Consider the following 27,075-nt stretch of genomic DNA (forward strand, 5'->3'; position numbering starts at 1 on the left):
TTTAAAATAAATTGGACATATATTTTGATGAGCTTGGCATGTGTGTCCTCTTGTGGTTCAGTAAGGGTGTCATAGCTCTGACACCTTATCGCGGTGTTCCTGGTTTGAACAGGTGGTGGTACTGTAAGACTTAGAATAAGCTACTGTAGAGATGCTATCTCCACTTCTGTTTCCTCTCCTGGCTCGAACATTATATTGTTTCCTGTCATCTTTCTCACTATGATTTGTATTAGTGGCCTATCTGGAGCAACTTATAAATGAACATCATAGGGGCATTGCAGTTGACAACTTAGGATATAGACTAAAATATACCAGGGGTCCCAATAGGGACCATATACAGTGCCTTCAGAAAGTATTCAGACCCCTTGACTTTTTAATTAAATCGTTTTTTTTCCTCCTCTTCAATCTACACACAATACCCCATAATGATAAAGCAAAAACAGGAATGTTTTGCCCCAAAAATATAAATAAAAAAAATGAAATATTACATTTACATAAGTATTCAGACCCTTGTTGAAGCACCTTTGGCAGCGATTACTACAGCCTTGAGTCTTCTTGGGTATGACGCTACAAGCTTGGCACACCTGTATTTGGGGAGTTTCTCCCATTCTTCTCTGCAGATCCTCTCAAGCTCTATCAGGTTGGATGGGGAGTGTTGCTGCACAGCTATTTTCAGGTCTCTCCAGAGATGTTTGATCGGGTTCAAGTCCAGGCTCTGGCTGGGCCACTCAAGGACATTCAGAGACTTGTCCCAAAGCAACTCCTGCGTTGTCTTGGCTGTGTGCTTAGGGTCGTTTTCCTGTTGGAAGGTGAATCTTGTCCCCAGTCTGAGGTCCTGAGCACTCTGGAGCAGGTTTTCATCAAGGATCTCTCGGTACTTTGCTTCGTTCATTCATCTTTCCCTCGATCCTGACTAGTCTCCCAGTCCCTGCTACTGAAAAACATCCCCACAGCATGATGCTGCCACCACCATGCTGCACCGTAGGGATGGTGTCATGTTTCCTCCAGATGTGACACTTGGCATTCACACCAAAGAGTTCAATCTTGGTTTCATCAGACCAGATAATCTTGTTTCTCATGGTCAGAGATTTTTAGGTGCCTATTGGCAAACTCCAAACGGTCCATCGTGTGCCTTTTACAGAGGACTGACTTCCGTCTGGCCACTCTACCATAAAGGCCTGCTTGGTGGAGTGCTGCAGAGACGTTTGTCCTTCTGGAATGTTCTCCCATCTCCACAGAGGAACTCTAGAGCTCTGTCAGAGTGATTATCAGGTTCTTGGTCACCTCTCTGACCATGGCCTTTCTCCCCCGATTGCTCAGTTTGGCCGGGCGGCCAGCTCTAGGACGAGTCTTGGTGGTTCCAAACTTCTTCCATTTAAGAATGATGGAGGCCACTCTGTTCTTGGGGACCTTCAATCATGCAGACATTTTTTGGTACCCTTCCCCAGATCTGTGCCTTGACACAATCCTGTCTCGGAGCTCTACGGACAATTCCTTCAAACTCGTGGCTTGGTTTTTGCTCTGACATGCACTGTCAACTGTGGGACCTTATATAGACAGGTGTGTGCCTTTCCAAATCATGTCCAATCAATTGAATTTACCACAGCTGGACTCCAATCAAGTTGTAGAAACATCTGAAGGATGATCAATGGAAACAGAATGCACCTGAGCTCAATTTTGAGTGTCATAGCAAAGGGTCTGAATACTTATGTAAATAAGGGATTTGTTTTTTTTGTATACATTTGCAAACATTTCTAAAAACATGTTTTAGCTTTGTCATTTGGGGTATTGTGTGCAGATTGCTGATGAATTGTTTTTATTTAATCCATTTTAGGTTAAGGCTGTAACATAACAAAATGTGGAAAAAGTAAAGGGGTCTGAATACTTTCCGAAGGCACTCTATAGGGACTATATATAGGGATATATCAGGGGTCCTTCGGTGAAAAGGATTGGGAACCCCTGGTGTGGGGGGGGGGGGGGGGGGTGGTATAAAACAAATGATTAGGCCTATAGCTTTCTTGCCACATTTGTTTATTAATAATCCGTGATCACCAACGGTGAAGAAAGGGTGTAAAAGCAACAGATGTCATCATCAACATAAACATGGTCCTCCTTGTCTGTGGACCAACAGCGTGACGAGCAGTATCCATACCGTACAGCAGAGGGAGAGATGTGCGGGTGAACGGTCGACGTCACAGCCATAGGCAGCAGAAGGATGGGCGAGAGTTGTGTGTGCTTTGCCGCTGCTTCATGGCAATAGAGAGAGATGGCGTCCGCATCCCGATGAATAAGCAAAAAAAGAAGAGGAAAAAGGATGATGCTGGACCCTACTACGCCTAGAGGGGAAGCCGTTTAATTCAACACATCAGCTATGGAGGGATTCATCTCTCTTTCACAATCATTTCGCTCCGGGGATGTTAACGCCCTTTTCATGCGTTTTTAAACTCCTCGTCTGATTCCTTCCAACGGAGGTGTGGGGATTGTTGTCCGGTAGGCTACATCTGTTTTCTTCCTCCGCTTCTCTGCCCATCCGACGCAGCGGCGAGGAGAAGAGGAGAGAAGGGGAAGAGAGGGAAAGCGATGGCTGCTGGAGGAGGATGCGGGGAGACGGTGGAACAGTGCCGGGCAGAGGTGGAGCGTTTGACCCGTGAGCTGGCGGAGGCAAACCGGGAGAAGATCCGGGCTGCGGAGTGCGGTCTGGTGGTTCTGGAGGAGAACCAGACCCTGAAGCAGCAATATTCAGATCTAGAGGCCGAGCAAGAGGCGCTCCGACAGGAGCTGGAGCAGCTACAAGAGGTATCAACCACTTAAAATACGCTATTAAATAACACCCTAAGTTAACCATAAACATTGGCGCATGTGATAGAAGTTCAGTGCTTCCTGGAAATGTATTCGTAAACATGCATTTATTAGTTAGCCTCCAAATCCAACTTCCTTCTGCCCCCCCAGGCGGGTAGGCTTCATCCCTTCCAAGGAATGGGTGATGTCAGCAAGATTTGGGCAGCCCCCCCCCCCCATCCACAGAAGTTGGCACCAGTCAGACACCACACAGCGGGTCTGAGTCTGTCAGAGATACACAGGCCTCAGCAGAGAACTGGGAGGGGACGGAGAGGGCTTTGTTGTCCGAGCAGGGAGTAGCGTAGTAACTTGATGCTATGCGCAAGTCTGACGCGCAGGTATGGGCTTTCCAAGGTGTGCTAATGATGCGCATTTTGGTGCAATGGAATATCATATATTTGCGGTGGTAGGCTACTTTGTGTGTGTAGATGGATGTAAACTAGGGTTGTTAATTATGTGTCAAACAGCTTTTGCATGCCTATTTTAACAGATTTTTAAAGAGATACTGAATTCTGCAATACACTTGAACGCCTATGGGGGGAAGTGTTATCCGTCTATTCAAAAAGTAGGTCTGTGGACCATTGTATAAGTTATACAGTACTTAGTACCACTGTAGTACACAATTCCCTATCTGGCTGGCAGACTCACTAAGTGCTAAGTGGCACACCCACATTTGGGTTAGTCATGTCCTACTCTAAGAGACACACCTCTCTAAAATCATTGGAGGAGGACAGTGCTCTCTCTCCTCTCCTCTCTTACTCTCTTCCTCTCTCACTCTCTCTCTTCTCTCACTTTTCTCCCTGTCCTCTGTTCTCATATTTTTTTCTCTCTCTCTATCCTTTGTTCTCTGTTCAGAATTGGTGTCTGTCTCTCTTCTTCCCCACATCTTTTTCTCTGATTGTTTCCAGTGAGCATGTGCTTCACAGTAAATCAGTTAGTATTTGTAAATTCACTAGAGTTTGATATTAAAACAAATCAACATTACAAAGCAAATCAAGAGCATCATCAAGCCTGACAGAACTTGATCTAACCAGAATGCTATATTACTGGTGTAATCAAAGCAAGCCTTTTCACCTTTACACTACATATAACCATAATACATATTTCTCCATCAGACCTGGGTTCAAATACATTTGTATATGAGTATCTGGTGTAAAAGTTTTAAAAAATCGGAGTATTTGAGTATTTTCAAATACACAGCCCAAAACAAGTACTTTTTAAAAATTTCAATGGTTATTTGTATAAACCAAATAGTTGACCAAATACTCATTTCAAATACTATTTTCAAATACCTGGGTAAATGCATGAGAGTGTATTTGAGTCAGTGTACTGTATTTACATTTTTCAAATACTTTCCAAGAGTATTTCCAAATATATTAAAATTACTTTTCTTTTCAAAGATTTTGTTGTTGTTGAATAATTCGATTATATGTAAAAGTAATTGAGATATTTTAATAGTATTTGAACCCAAGTCTGTTCTTCACTACCATGGTTGGTAATTTATTCCTGTTCATTTCAATAATCAATTCATGCTAATTAGCTAAACTGTGCCAAGGTGTAATACATTTTTTTACAAATACTCTGTCGATCTGCAACAAACAGTATTTTCTTTGCCGTATGGAACCCTATGGCAGTATTCATTCACTGGTTTGCTAGCTATAATACAGATGGGTGTGTCTGTAGGCAGCTGATGATGCATTTACAGTAACTGAAGGTCAGTGTGTGTGTGTGTGTGTGTGTGTGTGTGTGTGTGTGTGTGTGTGTGTGTGTGTGTGTGTGTGTGTGTGTGTGTGTGTGTGTGTGAGGATTTGGCATACATTCTGGAGTGCTATTAGATTGGTTTGGACGTGGTGTAGGGAGCCAACAATGAAGGCATGCCTGTGACTTGTCCTGTCCACTCTGTATATGTCATATGCATGGCAACAATAACGCCACACAGTGAGGCCATTTTAAGACATCTCAGGTCAGTTTAAACCATGTGTATTTAGATGTCAATCAGCTCAGCATTTGCTGTAGTACCTCGTCTTCCACTCTCTCTATCTCCCCCTCTCTTTTTTCCCCCCACCTCATTCTGTTTTCTATGATACTGTGAAGGACATCACACTGCTTGCTGAAAAGCTATCTATTCACTGGTGCAAGTGAGGACACTTCAGGCTGAGGAGTAAGTTTCACACATCCCCATTTGCTACACCACCCCCAGTTCTCTCTCTATTTCTCTCTGTCCCCCTTCTGCTCCTCTCCTCCTCTCTCCCCCTTGCCTCTCCTCCTCTCTCCCCCTTGCCTCTCCTCCTCTCTCCCCCTTGGTCATGGACACTGATCCTTAGAGGAAGTCTTCATCTGGTCTAGGTTTCCATCAGAGTCAGCTCAATACCTCATTTCATCTCAATTAACTCCTATCGATCACTAGGTTTCTCTGGCATACCGCTGCTACTGGGGAAAGGGCTAAACCGATCGCAGAATGACCTATCTAGATTGGACTATTTGTTGACAGTTATCTCACGTCGTTGTAATAAGAGGTTGTCCTTACCACTTTGAGAATAGTTAGATTTCCTACCTTTACCAGTCCTGTGGGTAGTAGTCTTCCACACGGTGGTCTGGTCCACTTGGTGTAGCAGGGAAAGGCTCATCGTAGCTAGAATTGCCTCATCAGCTTCCCTGAGACCTGAAGTAACTGAATGAACTGTCACTTCGTAAACTGAAGCTGAGCTTTGATTGGTTTATTGGGGCTGACAGTTGGCTATGGGGTGCAGAGTTATACTTGGGACATATGGCAGTATGCAGGGTTAGTACCTGCTAAAATTGGAAGTATCAAACATCCACTTCAATAGGTTTTTCTTGATGTGTTGTGAGCTGGACTACTCTGTTCCTCATTGCTCATTTAGACCAGGTTCAGTTCAGAAGGAAAGCTACTTTAGCACAGACGAGCATGCTGGAAACAGTCCACCGTGTTCCCTCTCTGAGCTTTACTGGAAACAGTCCACCGTGTTCCCTCTCTGAGCTTTACTGGAAACAGTCCACCGTGTTCCCTCTCTGAGCTTTACTGGAAACAGTCCACCGTGTTCCCTCTCTGAGCTTTACTGGAAACAGTCCACCGTGTTCCCTCTCTGAGCTTTACTGGAAACAGTCCACCGTGTTCCCTCTCTGAGCTTTACTGGAAACAGTCCACCATGTTCCCTCTCTGAGCTTTACTGGAAACAGTCCGCCATGACCACCGTGTTCCCTCTCTGAGCTTTACTGGAAACAGTCCACCGTGTTCCCTCTCTGAGCTTTACTGGAAACAGTCCACCGTGTTCTCTCTCTGAGCTTTACTGGAAACAGTCCACCATGTTCCCTCTCTGAGCTTTACTGGAAACAGTCCACCGTGTTCCCTCTCTGAGCTTTACTGGAAACAGTCCGCCATGACCAACGTGTTCCCTCTCTGAGCTTTACTGGAAACAGTCCGCCATGACCACCGTGTTCCCTCTCTGAGCTTTACTGGAAACAGTCCACCGTGTTCCCTCTCTGAGCTTTACTGGAAACAGTCCACCGTGTTCTCTCTCTGAGCTTTACTGGAAACAGTCCACCATGTTCCCTCTCTGAGCTTTACTGGAAACAGTCCACCGTGTTCCCTCTCTGAGCTTTACTGGAAACAGTCCGCCATGACCAACGTGTTCCCTCTCTGAGCTTTACTGGAAACAGTCCGCCATGACCACCGTGTTCCCTCTCTGAGCTTTACTGGAAACAGTCCACCGTGTTCCCTCTCTGAGCTTTACTGGAAACAGTCCGCCATGACCACCGTGTTCCCTCTCTGAGCTTTACTGGAAACAGTCCACCGTGTTCCCTCTCTGAGCTTTACTGGAAACAGTCCACCGTGTTCCCTCTCTGAGCTTTACTGGAAACAGTCCACCGTGTTCCCTCTCTGAGCTTTACTGGAAACAGTCCACCGTGTTCCCTCTCTGAGCTTTACTGGAAACAGTCCGCCATGACCACCGTGTTCCCTCTCTGAGCTTTACTGGATGAAAGGGCAAAAGAGAGACTCTGTCATAAATGATTCATCATAGCATGCTCTGCTTTCATCATGGTAGTGTTGTGCTAGACTGTCCGTTTTATTTCATGGGAATGCACAAGCCTGATTGGTAATTATCAACTCAATTACCTCACAAGGTCTCCTCAGTGTACAGGTAGCAGGAGTCAGTGTTTCTAAGCACTATTGGGTCTGCAAACCTTTCATCACTAATTGCTATCAGCAGGTTTGATGAAAGGATGCTCATGAAAAAGCAACGGGAAAAGTTACCTTTTGGTGGTGGTCGTGGTACAGAATGAGTCACAGATTGATTAGTTAATCAATGGAATGGAAATGTCTAATTACAAAGGTTCAATTGATAAAATGACCATATATAATAACACATTTGGGATGTAGAATTTCTTTCTTCAAGAGAATGTTCAGGTGCCAAGTGGTGATGCTAGATATTTCCCTTAGCCAAATTGAAGCCTGCATTTAAACCACCATTTTCTATTCAGACGTTAACCTACAATGACATAGTCTGTCTTCTGCTCTTCTGATTCTAAAACATTAGGTAATTGAGTCCTGGTATAATATAATCTAATAGCCATTGGTTAACAGCAGGATATGACCCAGAAGGACCAGCCTTGGCAATAAAGATCTACTGACTACTTAATGTTAATCAGCTTGCTCCACAGTAGCCCATTAGATTGGTTTTGAAGGGAGGTATATTTAGGTCTCCACTCATGTTATTTATTGCTTTAGGAACATAACGTACACTCACTCCATCCAGGAATTGGTGCATTAATTTGTTCATTGGAAGTGGTTTTCAAAGAGTAGTCTATAGTACTATGTACTACAGTGAGCTCCAAAAGTATTGGGACAGTGACAATTTTTTTGTTTTGGCTCTGTACTCCAGCACTTTGAAATTAAACAATTACTATGAGGTTAAAGCTTTAATTTCAGATTATTTTGTGTTCAGTAGAAATGAATGGGAAATTATGTTTTGTGTCATTTTGGAGTCGCTTTTATTGTGAATATAGTATGTTTCTAAACACTTCTACATTCATGTGGGTGCTACCCAGTGGCGACCCGTTATTCAGGGCAGAGCCCCACCTGTTTTGAGCCCAACACTTTTAGGTAAAAAAGTGTTGGGGGGCTTGCCTGTTTTGCTTGTTATTTTGGCATTAATACGTGTCATATATCAGTTTGCAAACAATGTAAAACTTTTTTTTTTAAATTGAGTTAATAAAGCCGCATACAAACATGGTCTCATTATTGCTTTCTTGAGTAAGGCAGCTCCAAAATGCAGGTGTTTCTGTGGTGGTGGGGCTAGCCAGCAGAAAATACAGAGCGTTGCGCCTGATTGGCTCAGTTTTCTGTCACTCATGGGACATTACGTCATCCCCAATTGAAGGTTAGAGCTCGAAAAATTTTGCCCCTTGGGTTCTGCCATAGAGTTAATATTAGAAGTGCCCGTCCATAGAATGACATCAAATCACGTTATATCTACAGTAGCTTTGATTGGACTGATTATGTCAACATCATACTTCCAAAATCTTAGCTAGCAGTCATCACCATGAATCAAGTGACAATCAAATCTTTTTCAGTCCTTGTCATATGAAGAGAAATTAGAGATAAAACGTCTCGTTGCTGATCGGCCATTGGACATAAACATTACACAACAAGTTGGAAATCGCAAATTCAACAATGAGGGGTTTGGGAAGGAATCAGTAGCTAACTGTGAGTTCAAGTAAACTGGGAACTTGGGGAAAAAAACAGCTACGACTGGGATAATTCGTTTTGAAGAGTAATTCAACTCGGAATTGTAAGTTCAGCATCTTTCTCTTTGATGACAAAATTTGCCCACGAAGGACCGCCTTGCCACTTTCATGTTCAATCACATCACAACGTGAGTCCAAAATGTCTTGTGCTGCTTCATACATTTTATAGGATGCCAGAGAGATATGTATACTGTAGTTAAAGTAACACTAAGTGTATGTTGTGTAGTACACTGTTAGTAGCCAATGTACCTCACCTTAATAATTTGGTCTATTTTCACCAACCCGGTATTGTAAACACATCGTTCGTGGCCGGTGTGTGCTTGTTTGCCTATAACCTGTTTTAGAGAAATGTAATAATGGAATATTGTAAGGGCTTTCATTGTCTGTTTATATGTAAGAACGGCCCATGTTCGGAATTCTGTCGCTGTACATTTCAAAAGTGCTGAACAAATAGTTATATTGACTACGTCGGTCGTCTCTCGCTCATTAATGTCTTAATCAAAGATATGGATTGCCTCTTATCCACTTGTCGTCTCCTTATGCCATAGTTTGTACATCTCAATTGTCAGTAGAAGCCACATTTATATAAGCAAGTCAGCCATATCAGCTATGTTTTTTTAAAAGGCAGTAAATGAGGCTGAATGAACTGTAGCAGTGGTAAGGTGTTGGGACTGCTGTTGGGACTCTGCTGTTGGGACAGCTTTATGTAGGCCCTAACAGTTTGTGGGCACCGTTTGTCACCGTTATAGTGCGATTAATGTATTGTTTAGTGTTGTGTTGTTGCTTTGCAGGCAGGCATCCCACATTCTTTTTTGTTTGCCCCACCAAGATTTACATGCTAAAATCGCCACTGATGCTACTATGATTACAGACAGTCCTGAATTAATCGTGAATAATGATGAGTGAGAAAGTTACAGACGCACAAATATCATACCCCCAAGACATACTAACCTCTCACCATTACAATAACAGGGGAGGTTAGCATTTTTGTGGGGATATGCCTATAACTTTATCACTCATCATTATTCATGATTCATTCAGGACTATCTGTAGTCATGGTAACATCCACATTAATGTAGAAGTGTTTAGTAACATATTCTACAGTAAAAGTGACTCCAAGATGACAAAATACATTATTTACCATTCATTTCTATTGGGCACAAAGTAATCTGAAACACAACCAAAACAAAAAGCAAATGCATCCAACAAATTTGTAGAGTCACAAGCTTGATATAGTCATTGTGTGCTAGGAATATGGGACCAAATACTTAACTTTTTACTACTTTAATACACATTTAAGTGAATTTGTCCCAATACCTGACAGTCTGCACTTGTATAATTTCAAATCCAAAGTGCTGGAGTACAGAGCCAAAATAACTTAAAATGTTTCACTGTCCCAACACTTTTGGAGCTCACTGTATATGTACTGTGCTGTATGTTTACAGAGCTACTATAAGGCCAGGGAGGGAGGGAGAGAGAGAAGTGTTTAAGGAATATCAGTAACTGTTAAGAGTCCTTGAAGTGAGCGTTTTCCATTTCCTGTGTAAAGTGCCCCAGTGTCTGGGAGGAGCTGGGTGGAGTAATAACAGGCTATCTACAATTGACAGGTCAATCTACACCTCTCTGCTATACATTCCTTTATCTCAGCCTGTAAAGCCTCCCTCACTCTATAGCTATACATTACACACATATTACATCATGCTACATACACACACCTGTATCTAAATCTGCCCCATATTCCTCTCTGCTATACATATTGCACACACACACACCTTTGTGGCCCTAACCCACTTAGAGTACTGCTGTGTTATCGACTATATTCTCACCATCAACATTTTCCTAAATCCACCCGTCTCGCCATCCTATGACGTGGTCCAATAGTCTTTATATTGTTCAATAAACCCTAGGCTATCAGTGATAGTGTAATGAGCTTATTGGAGTGCATTGTCTCTCTACTTGTCTCTTCTTGCATTAAGAATAAAAAACTTCAGCGAGCAGGCCTTTCTAATCGACCTGGCCCTGGTATCCTGGAAGGAAATTGACCTGATCCCGTCAGTAGAGGATGCCTGGTTGCTCTTTAAAAGTGCTTTCCTCACCATCTTAAATAAGCATGCCCCGTTCAAAATATGTAGAACTAAGAACAGATATAGCCTTTGGTTCTCTCCAGACTTGACTGCCCTTGATCAACACAAAAACATCCTCTGGCGTACTCCATTCGCATCGAATAGCCCCTGCGAAATGCAACTTTTCAGGGAAGTCAGGAGCCAATATACTCAGTCAGTTAGGAAAGCTAAGGCTAGCTTTTTCAAACACAAATTTGTTTCCTGTAGCACTAATTCCAAAAAGTTTTGGGACACTGTAAAGTCCATGGAGAATAAGAGCACCTCCTCCCAGCTGCCCACTGCACTGAGGATAGGAAACACTGTCACCACTGATAAATCTACGATAATCGATAATTTCAATAAACATTTTTCTACGGCCGGCCAACATCTCAGCACCCCCTGCAGCAACTTGCACAACCCCCCCCCTCCCTACAAATCAGCTGGGCTAGACAATCTGGACTCGCTCTTTCTAAAATTATCCACTGAAATTGTTGCAACCCCTATTACTAGCCTATTCAACCTCTCATTCATATCGTCTGAGATCCCCAAAGTTTGGAAAGTTGCCGCGGTCATCCCCCTCTTCAAAGGGGGAGACACTCTAGACCCAAACTGTTAAAGACCTATATCCATCCTGCCCTACCTTTCTAAAATCGTCGAAAGCCAAGTTAATAAACAGATCACCGACCATTTTGAATCCCACCGTACCTTCTCCACTATGCAACCTGGTTTCAGAGCTGGTCATGGGTGCACCTCAGCCACGCTCAAGATCCTAAATGATATCATAACCGCCATCGATAAAAGACAGTACTGTGCAGCCACTCATCGACCTGGCCAAGGCTTTCGACTCTGTCAATCACCGCATTCTTATCGGCAGACTCAATAGCCTTGGCTTCTCAAATGACTGCCACGCCTGGTTCACCAACTACTTCTCAGATAGAGTTCAGTGTGTCAAATCGGAGGACCTGTTGTCCGGACCTCTGGCAATCTCTATTGGGGTGCCACAGGGTTCAATTCTTGGGCCGACTCTTTTCTCTGTATATATAAATGATGTCGCTCTTGCTGCTGGTGATTCTCTGATCCACCTCTACACAGACAACACCATTCTGTATACATCTGTCCCTTCATTGGACACTGTTTTAACAAACCTCCAAACGAGCATCAACGCCATACAACACTCCTTCCGTGGCCTCCAACTGATTTTAAATGCAAGTAAAATTAAGTGCATGCTCTTCAACCGATTGCTGCCCGCACCCTCCCGCCCAACTAGCATCACTACTCTGGACGGTTCTGACTTAGAATATGTGGACAACTACAAATACCTGGGTGTCTGGTTAGACTGTAAACTCCTTCCAGACTCATATCAAGCATCTCCAATCCAAAATTAATTCCAGAATCGGCTTCCTATTTCGCAACAAAGCCTCATTCACTCATGCTGCCAAACATACCCTGGTAAAACTGACCAATCTGTAAATAGCACACCCAACTACCTTATCCCCATATTATTACTTACCTTCTTGCTATTTTTCACCCTAGTATCTTTACTTACACGTCATCATCTGCACATCTATCACTCCAGTATTAATGCTAAATTGTAATTATTTCGCCTCTATGGCCTATTTATTGCCTACTTCCCTACTCTTCTACATTTGCACACATTTTACATAGATTTTTCTATTTTTCTTTTCTATTGTGTTATTGACTGTACGTTTGATTATGTGTAACTCTGTGTTGTTGTTTGTGTCGAACTGCTTTGCTTTATCTTGGCCAGGTGGCAGTTGTAAATGAGAACGTGTTCTCAACTGTCCTACCTGGTTAAATAAAAGGTTAAATAAATCAAAAATAACTGAATGATTAATGTGTGACTCTTGTGAAGGGGGTTTAAAATGGGAAAGGTTTTATAGTCACATGTTGGAAGCAAGGGCTGTTAAAGGGGAAGTAGGGGGAAAGGGTTTGTGTTTGATTGAAAAAGAAATATGAAATATTCAGCGTGCGTTAGCACTGCTGTCAGGCTAAAAGCAGAAGCGCCCAACCCAACCCTCAACTCCCATGATGTCATGCACAACCAATGGGATGTATCCTTCTCTAGCTTGACAACTCTATTATGAACTGTATATAATCAAGTTGTCCCTAGACGCTGTTTCCGGGTCAGTTTTGTGTTCTAAGGCCTAATGGTTCATTTTAAGCTGATCCTAGATCAGTGTCCGAGAGCCACTGCTACATGGACCTTACCTTGACAGGAAGCAAATGGATCCATGTCTGCACCTCTGTACTAAGGCATTAGTGTGAGTTATGGTATAGCTACTGACGGTCTATCATTGACTCTCAGAGCAAGTAGAATGGCTTAGATCTATTAGGAAATACCATTAGCCACACTTGGGTACCCAAATGTATTATGTCTTTCCCACTGTGGGGTATAGTGTAGTTGGCTGGGAATCTATCCCTCATCTGATCATGCTGCTACTGTGCAGAATAATCTAATTTACAAAAAGATGTACTTCTTCAACCTTACTGTATGTAGTATGTCAGTGAATCTTTTCAGTTTATTGTGGATTCACTGTGGGCAAAAAAATAAGTGAAAAATAAGTGAGGCCTACTTTGACTGAATGGCTAAAGTCTCACAGACCTTTCAATCCCCAGAGTGGATGAAATCCCTTTACAGTAGGCTAACTGTTTTCTTCAACAGCTACTGTAGCTGGGCTGCATCCAAATGGCACCCTATTCCCTACATAGTGCACTAATTTTGACCAATCAATCAATCAATCAATCAATCAAATGTATTTATAAAGCCTTTTTTTACATCAGCAGATGTCACAAAGTGCTGTACAGAAACCCAGCCTAAAACCCCAAACAGCAAGCAATGCAGATGTAGAAGCACGGTGGCTAGAAAAAACTCCCTATAAAGGCAGGAACCTAGGAATAAACCTAGAGAGGAACCATGCTCTGAGGGGTGGCCAGTCCTCTTCCGGCTGTGCCAGGTGGAGATTATAAGAGTAAATGGCCATTAAGGCCAGATTTTTCTTCAAAATGTTCAAACATTCATAGACGACCAGCAGGGTCAAAAAATAATCACAGTGGTTGTGGAGGATGCAACAGGTCAGCACCTCAGGAGTAAATGTCAGTTGGCTTTTCATAGCCGAGCATTCAGAGGTCGAGACAGCAGGTGCGGTAGAGAGAGAGGTCCGGAACAAGGTAGCACATCCGGTGAACAGGTCAGGGTTCCCTAGCCGCAGGCAGAACAGTTGAAACTAGAGCAGCAGCATAACCAGGTGGACTGAGGACAGCCAGGAGTCATCAGGCCAGGTAGTCCTGAGGCATGATCCTAGGGCTCAGGTCCTCCAGGAGGGGAGTGAGAGAGAGAGAAAGAGAGGGAGCATACTTAAATTCACACAGGACACCAGATAAGACAGGAGAATTACACCAGATATAACAGACTGACCCTATCCCCCCGTACATAGACTATTGCAGCATCGATACTGGAGGCTGAGACGGGGGGGGTCGGGGGACACTGTGGCCCTGTCCGACGATACCCCCGGACAGGGTCAACAAGTCAGGATATAACCTCACCCGCTTTGCCAAAGCACAGCCCCCACACCACTAGAGGGATATCAACAGACCACCAACTTACTACCCTAAGACAAGGCTCAGTATAGCCCACGAAGATCCCCTCCACCTGCACGAGCCTGAGGGGGCACGAAACCGGACAGGAAGATCACGTCTCAACCCACTCAAGTGACGCACCCCCCTAGGGATGGCATGGAAGCACACTAGTAAGCCAGTGACTCAGTCCCCCGTAATAGGGTCAGAGGCAGAGAATCCCAGTGGAGAGAGGGGAGCCGGTCAGCCAGAGACAGCAAGGGCAGTTCGTCGCTCTAGTGCCTTGCCGTTCACCTTCGCACCCCAGAGCCAGACTACACTCAATCATAGGACCTACTGAAGAGATGAGTCTTCAGTAAGGACTTAAATGTCGAGACCGTGTCTGCGTCTCTCACATGGATAGGCAGACCATTCCATAAAAATGGAGCTCTATAGGAGAAAGCCCTGCTTCCAGCTGTTTGCTTAGAAATTCTAGGGACAATAAGGAAGCCTGCGTCTTGTGACCGTAGCGTACGTGTAGGTATGTACGGCAGGACCAAATCGGACAGCTAGGTTTGAGCAATTCTATGTAATGCTTCGTAGGTTAGCAGTAAAACCTTGAAATCAGCCCAGAGCCCTTTAGAGTGCCATTTGGGACACAGATGTCTCTGCACCTCTCATTAAATGATGGATTCTTCCTCTAGGTCACATGTTCACAGGCACTTAAGTGACATCTGGAAAAACCTCTGGATGCCTGATGTCAGTCTGTATTCCCCACATAGAGCACAGGGATAGGCTGAATAATTCAACAATATGAGGGGGGGGGGAGAACAGTATCAGATAAGTGTCCCTAGTGTGGTAGTTGATGTGGTGGTTGGAGGGAAGGGGGAGACGATGTGACCTGACTGAAAGATTCATGTTAGTGTTCCTCCCTCCCTCCATCCCTATCTCAGAATACCATCCAGCTGTTTCTCATTAGAGACCCCCCTACAGAGAAGGAGATGGATACAATACATAACTCTGTGAATGCGAGACGCCTATATACAGGTAACTGCCAAAGTAAAGGAAACGCCAACATAAAGTGTCTTCGTAGGGCGTTGGGTCACCACGAGCTGCCAGAACATCTTCAATGCACCTTGGCATAGATTCTACAAGTGTCTGGAACTCTATTGGAGAGAGGTGACACCATTCTTCCACGGGAAATTCCATCATTTGGTGTTTTGTTGATGGAAAACGCTGTCTCAGGCGCCGCTCCAGAATCTCCCATAACTGTTCAATTGGGTTGCAATGGTGGTGTTTCCTTTTGAGACCCATATTTCCAAGTCACTGAGATCTCTTCTTATAGCCATGGTAGTCAAGATAATGGGCAACTGAGCATGACCCTAAGCATGATGGGATGTTAATTAACTCAGGAACCACACGTGTGTGGACTCACCTGCTTTCAATATACTTTGTATCCCTCATTTACTCAAGTGTTTCAATTTATTTTAGCAGTTATCTGTACAGTGCAATGTCTACAGAATGAATTGTCCTTGAATCCCCACACCACTCCACTCCCTTCCCTCCAGCCCACCTCGTGTGTTTTAGAGCTGGGCTGGAATGAAATCCTGCATTGTGCATACTAGGGGGTAGAAGAGGGGCTGTGTATCTAACAGGAGTGTGTGTGTCCAGAGCTGTAGACCAGTGTTTCTCTCCACAGGTGCTGTATTAGTCTGGCACGGGTCTGATGGCTCCTGACAGATCCAAGATGGCGTGAAATGGAGAGTTTAACAGGGTGTCACTGTGCCAGAGCATGGCCCTGTGTGAGCTCAAAGAGCTGCTAATGATGACATCACCCCTGTTAATGAGTGTGTCAGATGAGTCCGTCTGAGGGAGAGGGGACGGGGAAAGGGTACTGTCCATCCATGATAAAGAGAACCGAAGAGTGAAGAAGGGTACAGAGACAGGGCAGTATGGTCTATTGTCTTGGGAAAGGCCTGTCTGTGAGAATGGTTGCTGAATGCTGCTGTGTGTATGTGAGTGTCCACTTATGTAACATAGATTTTTTTTAAATAAAGTGTATAGGTCACTTTCATTCGACCCCTTTGGTTGACGTGTGTTGTTTGGTCTGTTGATACCTCAGCTGAAAGCTCTGTGAATCCTTGGCGCTGGCAGTCCACAACACTGGCTAGCTCTACGGGGAGGGACAGTGTGTGAAACTCAGAGGTACGGCCCACTACTGGTCTCTTAGAGTAGTTGTCTAAAGACACAAAGGAGAGGGGGAAAAGGAGCGATAAAGAGAAATGGAAGAGGGAGGGAGAAAGGCAAAGTGCAAGAACCAATTTCAAAATGCTAATATCTCTCCCATTCTTCTCTGTCTGGCTGGCCGTGAGAGAAAGAGAGAGAGTGTTTGGGAGAAAGTCAAATAGTCTGTGATTATAGTAATCCAAAAAGCTACTTTCCCTGCCATCCTCTCCGCAGACCGGGGTATCCTTTGAGATAATAATGACTGCGAGGGCCTCTGTCAGAGGAGCAGACAGTCTGGTGGCTCTCTCCGCAGGGTGTGGTCTCTTAGTCAGTCTCCGTGGTCCAGTCCCATGCGGCTCAGTTCCTGGCGCATGGCGCTAGCAACGCCAGGGTTTTAGGTTCGATTACTGGAATTTTCCAATACTGGAAATCTATGTGTTAAGGATTTCACGCTGCTTGCTTAGCGAGTAACACGTCCTTGCGATTTGGCCCATACCTGACGCCAACTCGGGACCTCTGTCTCACAAACACACGTGACCATCCTCCCTCAAGCGTCTTAGCTGATCACGCCACCTAAAAAGCTAGCTACGGAGGCGAAGCAAGCGGGACACCTTAAGGCTGAGGAGTACGTTTCCCACATCCCCATGTGCTACATATGCACTCACTACTGTGAGTCGCTCTGGATCAGAGTGTCCGCTAAATGACTAAAATTCTCTCTCTCTCTCTCTCTCTCTCTCTCTCTCTCTCTCTCTCTCTCTCTCTCTCTCTCTCTCTCTCTCTCTCTCGGAGCGTTACACCTCCGTTTGCATGAGGGGGGCCAAGGGCTGGTGGACATTGGGTCCAGAGTGACAGCTTCCTGTGCTTTGGGTGTTCACAGAGATGTTTCAAAGCCAGGAGCATGGATAATGGCTGAGCAACATTTTCACAACCCACTTATCCAGATCAGAGTGCTGACCTTGTGAGAGCGTCGTTCACTAAGTCGGGTGACCTGCAAGAAGAGGCTGGGTGGAAATCTGCCAGCGACATGGTGGAGGATTCCTCCATAAAGTCCACCAGGCTGCTGCAGCACGTGGTGGAGGGCGTCCATTCTGCACTACCATGCTTGTTTGGAGAGATGCTGGGGATTAAGCAGAGATTGGACCGTCGGGGGAACACCATGAGGGTGAGGGAATGATCCTATGGTTCAAGGCTCCGGGGTGAGGATGGGCTGAGGGCAACATGGTGGCCGGCCGGGGGGGATTTGGGACCTGGCTATTCTCTGAGAGGATGTTTGCGCTCCCTGTATACGCCTCCGATAGAAAAAGCGCACTGTTGGTCTACAGTGGAGGATAATTATCACTACGAACAGATACGTGTCGCACCTTCATCCATCTGTGGGGAGGCGGTGTCTTCTGCTGGGAGGAGGAGACAGTGCAGCGTCTGGGTTCGGACACCAGAGCTGTGCTGCTGGGGCTGCTGCGGGCTCGGCTCACACTGGAGCATGTACAGTATATGGGGGCTGGTGAACCGTCTGGGGGACTGTGGGGGGCATCAGGGGGTTCTATGTACAGTGGACAAGGAGGAGCTTAGTTTTAACTTTCTAGGTGCGTTAAAATGAAGTAAAGTTTTAGCTTTTAATGATGGAACTATTGGGCCAATAAAGGTAGTATTTTATTTTTCTAAGTTGAGTGGATGACAGAGATGTCCCTAAGGTACTGTGTCAGCGGGAAGTCTCTCTGAAAGTAGGACACAAAACAGTGGAACAGATTTCTGGGGGAACAGATTTCTATGTAACACCTGGACAATGAGTGAGTGTAACTGGTTAGAGACCTCTGAATGAGTGGAACGTCTGTCTGTGACGAGAACCGGAGTGAAGAAGGGGACTAAGACAGACCCAGTTTACTGTAGCAATGTTATGACACACACACACACACACACGTCACACAGACGCACATACATGTACACGTCACACACACACCTCAGACGCCACAAGTCTGTTATTGTCTGTGGTATTATTTACTTTGTCATATTGGAGATTCCAGGAAACGACTGGTTGATCATCAATATATTGAGAGGCTAATATCACTTACATGGTATATGATGTAATCTGATGTCATCCCCTGTGCTTTCTCTCCTCTCTCTTCTCTCTCTCTCTCTCACACACTCTCTCTCACACACACTCTCACTCACTCTCTCTCTCTCTCTCTCTCTCTCTCTCTCTCTCTCTCTCTCTCTCACTCTCACTCTCACTCTCACTCTGACTCTCACTCTGAGACGAGGACAAACCTAAAACAGAGAGAGAGAGAGAAGGAGAGAGAGAGAAGACAGAGAAGAGAGAGAGCACATGGGATGACATCAGACTACATCTCAGACTGTCTGCCTCTCTGTGGAAACCAAATCCAACCTGCGGGTTTGAACTACCATGTTTTCAACCGGACCCAGCTTGTAGAGGGGCGGATTTAAGAACCAGCAGCTGTGCTTTGATCATTCCATCACTACTGTTACCAACAACCACCATCTTTGGATGAAGACCATAGACTGTGTTTGACTGCTTGACCAGGCATCCCTGAGTGTGTCTGTGTTTGTCTGTTGGAAAGGGCCCAAACCCTCCACGTGCTCTTAATACCTCTCTAGACTACATCCCTTAACCCTCCATGTGCTCTTAATACCTCTCTAGACTACAGCTCTAAACCCTCCATGTGCTCTTAATACCTCTGTAGACTACAGCCCTAAGGCCTCTGTGCTCTTAATACCTCTCTAGACTACAGCCCTAAAGCCTCTGTGCTCTTAATACCTCTCTAGACTACAGCCCTAAGGCCTCTGTGCTCTTAATACCTCTCTAGACTACAGCCCTAAACTCTCCATGTGCTCTTAATACCTCTGTAGACTACAGCCCTAAAGCCTCTGTGCTCTTAATACCTCTGTAGACTACAGCCCTAAAGCCTCTGTGCTCTTAATACCTCTGTAGACTACAGCCCTAAAGCCTCTGTGCTCTTAATACCTCTCTAGACTACAGCCCTAAAGCCTCTGTGCTCTTAATACCTCTCTAGACTACAGCCCTAAAGCCTCTGTGCTCTTAATACCTCTCTAGACTACAGCCCTAAAGCCTCTCTGTGCTTCTCCCTGACTAGAGCATCCTAGCAGTACGTCTGCTGACTCACCCTCTTCCTGTAAATGATGTCATTTATTTATCTTTAGAAGGAGCAGAGAAAGTGTCCTCTCCTCTGAGGAATAATATACTGAGACATCTCTCCTCTCACCACTTCCTGACATCAAAAAGCAGGAATTCATGTCAATGACTCAGTGTATAACAAACTGAAACGTGCAAACCAGGTTAAGCGTTTGTACCGTTGCTGTCGCTGTCCGTGGTGCTGAAATACTAACAGTCATGCTGAAGTGTTAGCCCACGGATGCAGTTCAACATGATCTCTATCTCATGGAATGGGACAGCCAGGCAGAGACATAACCGCACTAGGAACATGTCTGTCCTAGCCAGGCAGAGACATAACCGCACTAGGAACATGTCTGTCCTAGCCAGGCAGAGACATAGCCGCACTAGGAACATGTCTGTCCTAGCCAGGCAGAGACATAACCGCACTAGGAACATGTCTGTCCTAGCCAGGCAGAGACATAGCCGCACTAGGAACATGTCTGTCCTAGCCAGGCAGAGACATAACCGCACTAGGAACATGTCTGTCCTAGCCAGGCAGAGACATAGCTGCACTAGGATAATGTCTGTCCTAGCCAGGCAGAGACATAACCACACTAGGATAATGTCTGCCCTAGACAGACAGAGACATAACCGCACTAGGATAATGTCTGTCCTAGCCAGGCAGAGACATAACCACACTAGGACAATGTCTGTCCTAGACAGACAGAGACATAACCGCACTAGGATAATGTCTATCCTAGACAGACAGAGATAGCCACACTAGGATAATGTCTGTCCTAGACAGACAGAGATAGCCACACTAAGATAATGTCTGTCCTAGACAGATAGAGATAGCCACACTAAGATAATGTCTGTCCTAGCCAGGCAGAGAATGCCTCGAGCGAGGCTACATATTGGGATTTGCAGCAAATAAAAAGGCTTGGTGGCACCGTGGCTTGTTCTGCTCTGCTCTGTAGCGCCCCATCTGTCTCTAGTCAAGCGGGGAGAATGTTCTACTCTACTGTCAGAGGAAATTGGATGACCAGCGTTAGGGTATGCATCCCAAATGGCACCCTATTTCCTATATGGAGCCCATATGGCTCTGGTCAAAAGTAGTGCACTATGTAGGGAATAGGGTGGCATTTGGGATACTTCCTCAGCTTCTCTTCTCCACTTAAAGTGAGTGGCTGCGATAAGAGTTGATGCCATTGTAATGACATTGGAGGGGGACATTGTTTCTTTTAGGATGACATTTACTCAATCCGTAGAGGTGTAAAAAAAAAAATAATACGATTTAATGTGGCTTTTAGCTTGGTGTATGCAGTCATAGTGTAAGTTATTCCTCATGCATGTATATAGGTATGACCCACCTCTTTGACCATAGATTGGTAGACCAGTTGCTAGCCATGGGTAATATATTCACTGTATTTTACTTTACTGTGTACTGTACTGTACATGCGTTTTGGAAATCCATCTTTTTGTAAGCTGAAATTTGATGTGCTCTCTTTATTAAAGGACACCTTTCATAAAACGCTAGCATATAGTGACATCTGACAGAGTGTGTGTGTGCGTGTGCGTGTGTGCGTGTGTGTGTTGGCAGATGAAGGGCAGTGTATCATCATCAAACCACACACGACCTTTAAACCTTCAAAAGCTGGAGGAAAGGTCTCGTCCCTTTTCAGCCGCAAACAGCTTCAAAACAGAACATATAACAGCCATAACGTCACGACTTCCGCCCAAGTCGGCTCCTCTCCGTGTTCGGGCGGCGTTCACCGGTCTTCTGCCAAATAAAGTGTGCTCCTGATCACAACTCTCTGCTCTCCTGCACCTGACTTCTATACCAGTAGCGCACAACCTGACACAAACTACACAACATCCGAACGGTCCTCAGGATCTCCAATAGTTCTTATGTTTGATTATGCTGAATCTGTTAGTTTACACAAATACAAATGTGCAAAATCATGACTCTCTCTATTACAGTGTGGACATGTGAGTCTGAATCCCACCGCTGAACCTGAACTAATAGGAGAGTGATGTGGTAGTCAACTGTGGTGGTCCACTCACCCTGTGGTGGTCCACCGTGGAGTCCCTGCATGGCTGTTTCTGTAGACTGTACTTATTCAGTGGCCCTGTAGGGAATATTACCATTGTCTTTCCTCTTGTCCGACTTTACGTTAAGTGCACTTAATCCTATGTATTTACATGATCATTATATTTAGGTTCAGCGCCACATCATTTAAAGTGCTTCCTTCCACACTGAAAAGTGAGTAAAATGTGCTTTGTCTTTCACCTGTGTTCTGTTGCTAGAAGCTCAGAGGACAGCAGGATTCTTTGCCTCTCTCCGTTTCTCTATTTCCCCCCAACAGTCTTTGTTTTATCCCTCCTTCCCTTGAGTTCACCGTCGCTCTGCACCGTAAATAGATGTACCTACTCTATGATGTTCTTCCTCTCAGCCTCTTGCTGAGCTGTGTATTGATTGGTGGAGGTGTGTGTGTGTGTGTGTGTGTGTGTGTGTGTGTGTGTGTGTGTGTGTGTGTGTGTGTGTGTGTGTGTGTGTGTGTGTGTGTGTGTGTGTGTGTGTGTGTACACCAGACCAGACTAGGCCGTGGAACAGTTTCACATGGTGGTTGCTCTTTACCTCTCCATGTATGTTGTAGGAGTCAGAAAATAACATTTACATAACCAGGACAAAACAAAAGGCTATGCTACTGAAACGTCATAACTTCTCTCTCGCCCCTCCTCTGCCCCTGCCCAGGCATTTGGCCAGACCTTCTCCACCCAGCGCAAGGTGGCTGCGGACGGGGAGACCAACGAGGAGACCCTCCTGCAGGAGTCAGCCACTAAGGAGGCATACTATACGAGTCGCCTGCTGGGGATCCAGTCAGAGCTCAAACAGAGCCGGGCCGTCACAGTCAACACACAGGCCGACAACGAACACCTCAGTACCCTGCTGCAGGAGCTCAGAGAGGTGAGGCACCAGGGGTTAGAGGTCAGGGAGGGTGGGGTTTAGAGGAGACTCAGAGCAGTGGCTACTTACTATATACATATATGCACAGTTACTGGTGGTGGTGGGCCCACTATTTGATCTTAATCACAGTTTAGTATGTGTGGCTTATATATCCCTATCAATGCCAATCGGTCAATCAATAAAACGTATTTTGGATATCCTAGGCTATAAAGTCCTTTTCACGTCAACATTTGTCCCAAAATGCTTTACAGTAAATCCTTGTTGTGTTTGATAGTAAACCAATCCAGTGTTGTTTTGTGATAATAACCACAGGTCTTGTGTATTTGATAGTAGCCAGGGTTGTGTGTGTTAACTAAACCCTGGTGTTTGTGTCTGTCCTGTAGGGTAACGAGATGTTGGAGCTGCAGCGGAGCCGGATGAGAGAGGAGATCAGGGAGTATAAGTTCAGAGAGGCTCGACTCCTACAGGACTACACTGAGCTGGAGGAGGAGAACATCACCCTGCAGAAACTCGTGTCCACTCTCAAACAGAACCAGGTGAGAGAACACACAGTACATACACACGCATGCGGTTGCGCGCGCACACACACACACACACACACACACACACACACACACACACACACACACACACACACACACACACACACACACACACACACACACACACACACACACACACACACACTGTGTCCCACATTATGCCTCTCCCTCTCTGCTTACCTCTTCCTACCGTCCTCCCTTCCTTCCCTCCCTCCCTCCTTCCCTCCCTCAGGTGGAGTACGAGGGGTTAAAGCATGAGATCAAGGTTCTGGAGGAGGAGACCGAGCTGCTGAACAGTCAGTTAGAAGACGCCTTACGTCTCAAAGACATCTCCGAGGCCCAGCTAGAGGAGGCCCTGGACTCCCTGAAGAGCGAGCGGGAGCAGAAGAAGCACCTCCGCAAGGAGCTGGTCCACCACCTCAGCCTGTGTGACGTCCAATACACGGGCAGCGCCCACCTCACTTTCACCTCAGCTCCGCCTAGTGGCACGGCTACGCCTGTCTCCGCCCTGTCGCCCAGCTCAGAGGAGCCGGGCAGGTGTAACGGGCATCTACATGGAGGGTCAGGAACTGGGACGGGGACAGCGTCGCTGCCCAGGGCCAACGGAGAGTGTCGGGGAGCGGGGAGGAAAGGAGAGGGGATGGTGTCGGATCTGTTCAGTGAGATGAACCTGACAGAGATACAGAAGCTCAAGCAGCAGCTGCTACAGGTGGGTGGAGAAGTACAGTTCACTCAGTTTGAATGAGTAGAGTGGAGTTTCGATAGCCTCTAGAGTTTGGGGTTCAGATTTCTCAGTGTTATAAGCATGTAACAATGACATACAGGAGGACATCCGAACACTGTGGCAAACAAACATACTCATTCTAACTCGTTAATGTAAACATAGACAATATTTCAAAGTGAACCCACCGATGCCGTACAAATGAACACGTCAAGATCCCCTCAGCAGCCCCATATTGTAGATGTAGGAATAAGTGTTGAATTATTCAGGGTGAGAGAGACGGCTGACATAACCTCACTGCATACAGCTCTCTCTCTATTCCTGCTCTCTCTCATCTCTCTCTCTATCGCTCTCTAACTTCTCAGTCTCTCTCTCTCTCATCTCTCTCTCTATCGCTCTCTAACTCTTCTCAGTCTCTCATCTCTCTCTCTATCGCTCTCTAACTTCTCAGTCTCTCCCCATCTCTCTCTCTCTCTCTCTCTCTCTCTCTCTCTCTCTCATCTCTCTCTCTATCGCTCTCTAACTTCTCAGTCTCTCCCCATCTCCATATCTCTCTCTCTCTCTCTCAATCGCTCGGCCTGCCTCTCCCTTTCTCTGCCTCTTTTAAGACTATAAATAATCAAGTTTATCCCAGCAGTCAAATAAAGTGTTGTAGCACCAGTGAGAAGCTCTGGGATCAGCTGTTACTGGACCACTGGCTGTTACATGGACTCGAATCAAAATGGCCACCATTTTGTTTCATAGTGGGTTATCTTCTGTAGTTTCCTCCAGCCCAGTGGGCCAGTGAGATGAAGATGCAGCAGGATGTGTGTGGGGTTGATGTGTGTCCGACCATTTACTGCAGTCCCTATAGGTGAAACTGCATCTCCCTACACATTCCCTCAGCCTCGCTCCGATTGCCTGGACTGGAGGAAAGGCTTATTTATATCCTCACTGACACACTAGACTATTGATTCACCCTCAGTAGTGTGCAAGGTTTACTGTTCCCTCTGTAGTGTGCAGGGTTTAGGCCCTGCTGAAAAAAACAGCATAGACCAGTATACATTTCAAGCTGGTATTTGCTGGTCTATGCTGGTTAGTGCTGGTCAAGCTGGTCTGACAAGCATGGTCTAGCTGGTCAAGCTAGTCTGTCCAGCATGGTCTAGTTGGGTATGATGGTTTACTAGAATAGTCTAGCTGGTTTTGCTGGTGACCAGCCTTCGCTGTGTTTTGGTCACTGGTGACCAGCCTTCGCTGTGTTTTGGTCACTGGTGACCAGCCTTCGCTGTGTTTTGGTCACAGGTGACCAGCCTTCGCTGTGTTTTGGTCACTGGTGACCAGCCTTCGCTGTGTTTTGGTCACTGGTGACCAGCATTCGCTGTGTTTTGGTCACTGGTGACCAGCCTTCGCTGTGTTTTGGACACATACCAGTTTATGCTGGTGATGTTGGTATGCTGGTTACCAAGCTGGTCAAGCTACCTTGACCATGCCCATCATTATTACACTTCCCAGCATGCTCTATTGCAGTAGATTTTTGAAATTGTTTGTCTCAATATCTCTCTTGTTTGTTGTTTTTGCATGTACATTGATTGATTAATTAATCTTATGCTACACAAAGATAAATAACATAATTATTTTCTAAACTAATACAATCTGTTAGTTGGACTTATTGCTCCAGTTTAGATAATTTGGGTAGTCTCATTTATTCTTCTTTCTGCCCCTGGCAGACATTCTGAATGCATATTGTGGGTGAAGAAAAGTTACAATTATTGGATATCCCCACACTGGCTAGATTCCAATAGAAATTAAACATCACTTTTAAATCCAGCATGATATGACTTGATACTGGTTTTGCTGGTGACCAGCTTATGCAGGTCACTGTGTCCAAAACACAGCGAAGGCTGGTCACCAGCAAAAACACAGCGAAGGCTGGTCACCAGCAAAAACACAACGAAGGCACCAAGAAATCATGCTGGACCAGCCTATGCTTGTCTGTGCTGTTTTTTCAGCAGTGGGGTGCCTAAGGGATGAGGTGGACTGTGCTGAGTGTGCAGGGAAATGATGCAGCTTATTTAAGGTTATGGGGCTGGAGATGATAAAGAATGCCACTAGTTTAACAATAGGCTGAAAATAGCTGTTTGTGTGTGTGTGTCCATAGGCAGAGCGGGAGAAAACAAGGCTGTTGATCAGCCTGCAAGAGTGTCAGACGCAGCTGCAGCATACACAGGGTGCCCTGAACGAGCAGCACGAGAGGGCCCTCCGCCTCAGCGAGAGAGTCACCGCCCTCAGGCACCTGCACCGGGAGGCCCATCTCGCCCAGGAGGCCCAGCACGACCAGGAGGCCCACCTCAACCGAGAGGCCCTGATGGAGCAGGGAGAAGAGGAAGAGGAGGAGAAAGAGAAGGGATTAATACACAGCAGGGGCCAGGCATTCTGCCACCAGACCCCAGGTCTGGAGATCCTCCAGTGTAAATACAGAGTGGCTGTAACCGAAGTGGTCGAGCTAAAGGCGGAGCTGAAGTCACTGAGAGAGAGGTATAACCAGTGTGTGGAGGGCGGGGTGGAGGAGAGGACACGCGGAGAGGCCCAGCACAGATCTCTGGAGCAGCAGGTGGGGAGGCTGGAGAGGAGCTGCCGGGAAGGTAGGGAGAAGGTGGGGGGCCTGGAGACGGAGCTGAGAACAGCCAAGAACATGGCCAGCGAGAGCCAGGGGGCGCTCAACGCAGCACAGGACGAACTGGTCACCTTCAGCGAGGAGCTGGCTCAACTTTACCACCACGTCTGCCTCTGTAACAACGAGACGCCCAACCGGGTGATGCTAGACTACTACAGACACGGCAGAGGACTAAGGGGTATCAGTGCCTCGCTCAAGGGTGACGACACCCGCGTTCTACTCACGCCCCGCCTTGCCCGGCGGCTCGCAGCCGTTGCCGCTGCAACCTCGTCGCCCACGGCGGAGTCTCGTAGCCCCTCGGAATCCCCATCCAAAGAGCGGTTGTCAGGAGAGGGAGGCCGGGACGGGGGGAGGGACAGAGACAGTCCTGTACCCCGCACCCCTCCTACGGGCTCTCCCAGCATCAGTGCCTCTTCCTCATCTTCCTCATCATCGTCGTCGCCTGCGGTAGAGCCACATGGAGACCTGCGTAGGGAACCCATGAACATCTATAACCTCAACGCCATCATCAGAGAGCAGGTGACTCCGTTTGAATCATTTGAATAAACATGTCAAA

The 27,075-nt window shown here is 46.1% G+C and overlaps 1 protein-coding gene across 4 annotated transcripts in view; it reads left to right on the forward strand.

Annotated features, from left to right (window-relative positions):
- The first annotated feature begins 2,037 nt into the window (after positions 1–2,037).
- The window catches only part of LOC106609162 (protein bicaudal D homolog 1), a 31,677-nt gene continuing 6,639 nt past the window's right edge, over positions 2,038–27,075 (forward strand). For 2 of the 4 annotated variants that reach the window (XM_045721981.1, XM_045721982.1), the window contains exons 1-5: positions 2,044–2,796; positions 22,391–22,603; positions 22,987–23,139; positions 23,378–23,854; positions 26,004–27,038. In XM_045721981.1, coding sequence (XP_045577937.1) covers positions 2,581–2,796; positions 22,391–22,603; positions 22,987–23,139; positions 23,378–23,854; positions 26,004–27,038 — 2,094 coding nt within the window. In that variant the 5' untranslated portion in view covers positions 2,044–2,580. Of the gene's footprint in view, positions 2,797–22,390; positions 22,604–22,986; positions 23,140–23,377; positions 23,855–26,003; positions 27,039–27,075 lie in introns of all 4 variants that reach the window. The other 2 variants (XM_014207644.2, XM_045721980.1) reach the window with 2 other exon arrangements.

The sequence above is a fragment of the Salmo salar genome, chromosome ssa07 (genome assembly GCF_905237065.1).
Source record: "Salmo salar chromosome ssa07, Ssal_v3.1, whole genome shotgun sequence".
Classification (NCBI taxonomy): domain Eukaryota; kingdom Metazoa; phylum Chordata; class Actinopteri; order Salmoniformes; family Salmonidae; genus Salmo; species Salmo salar.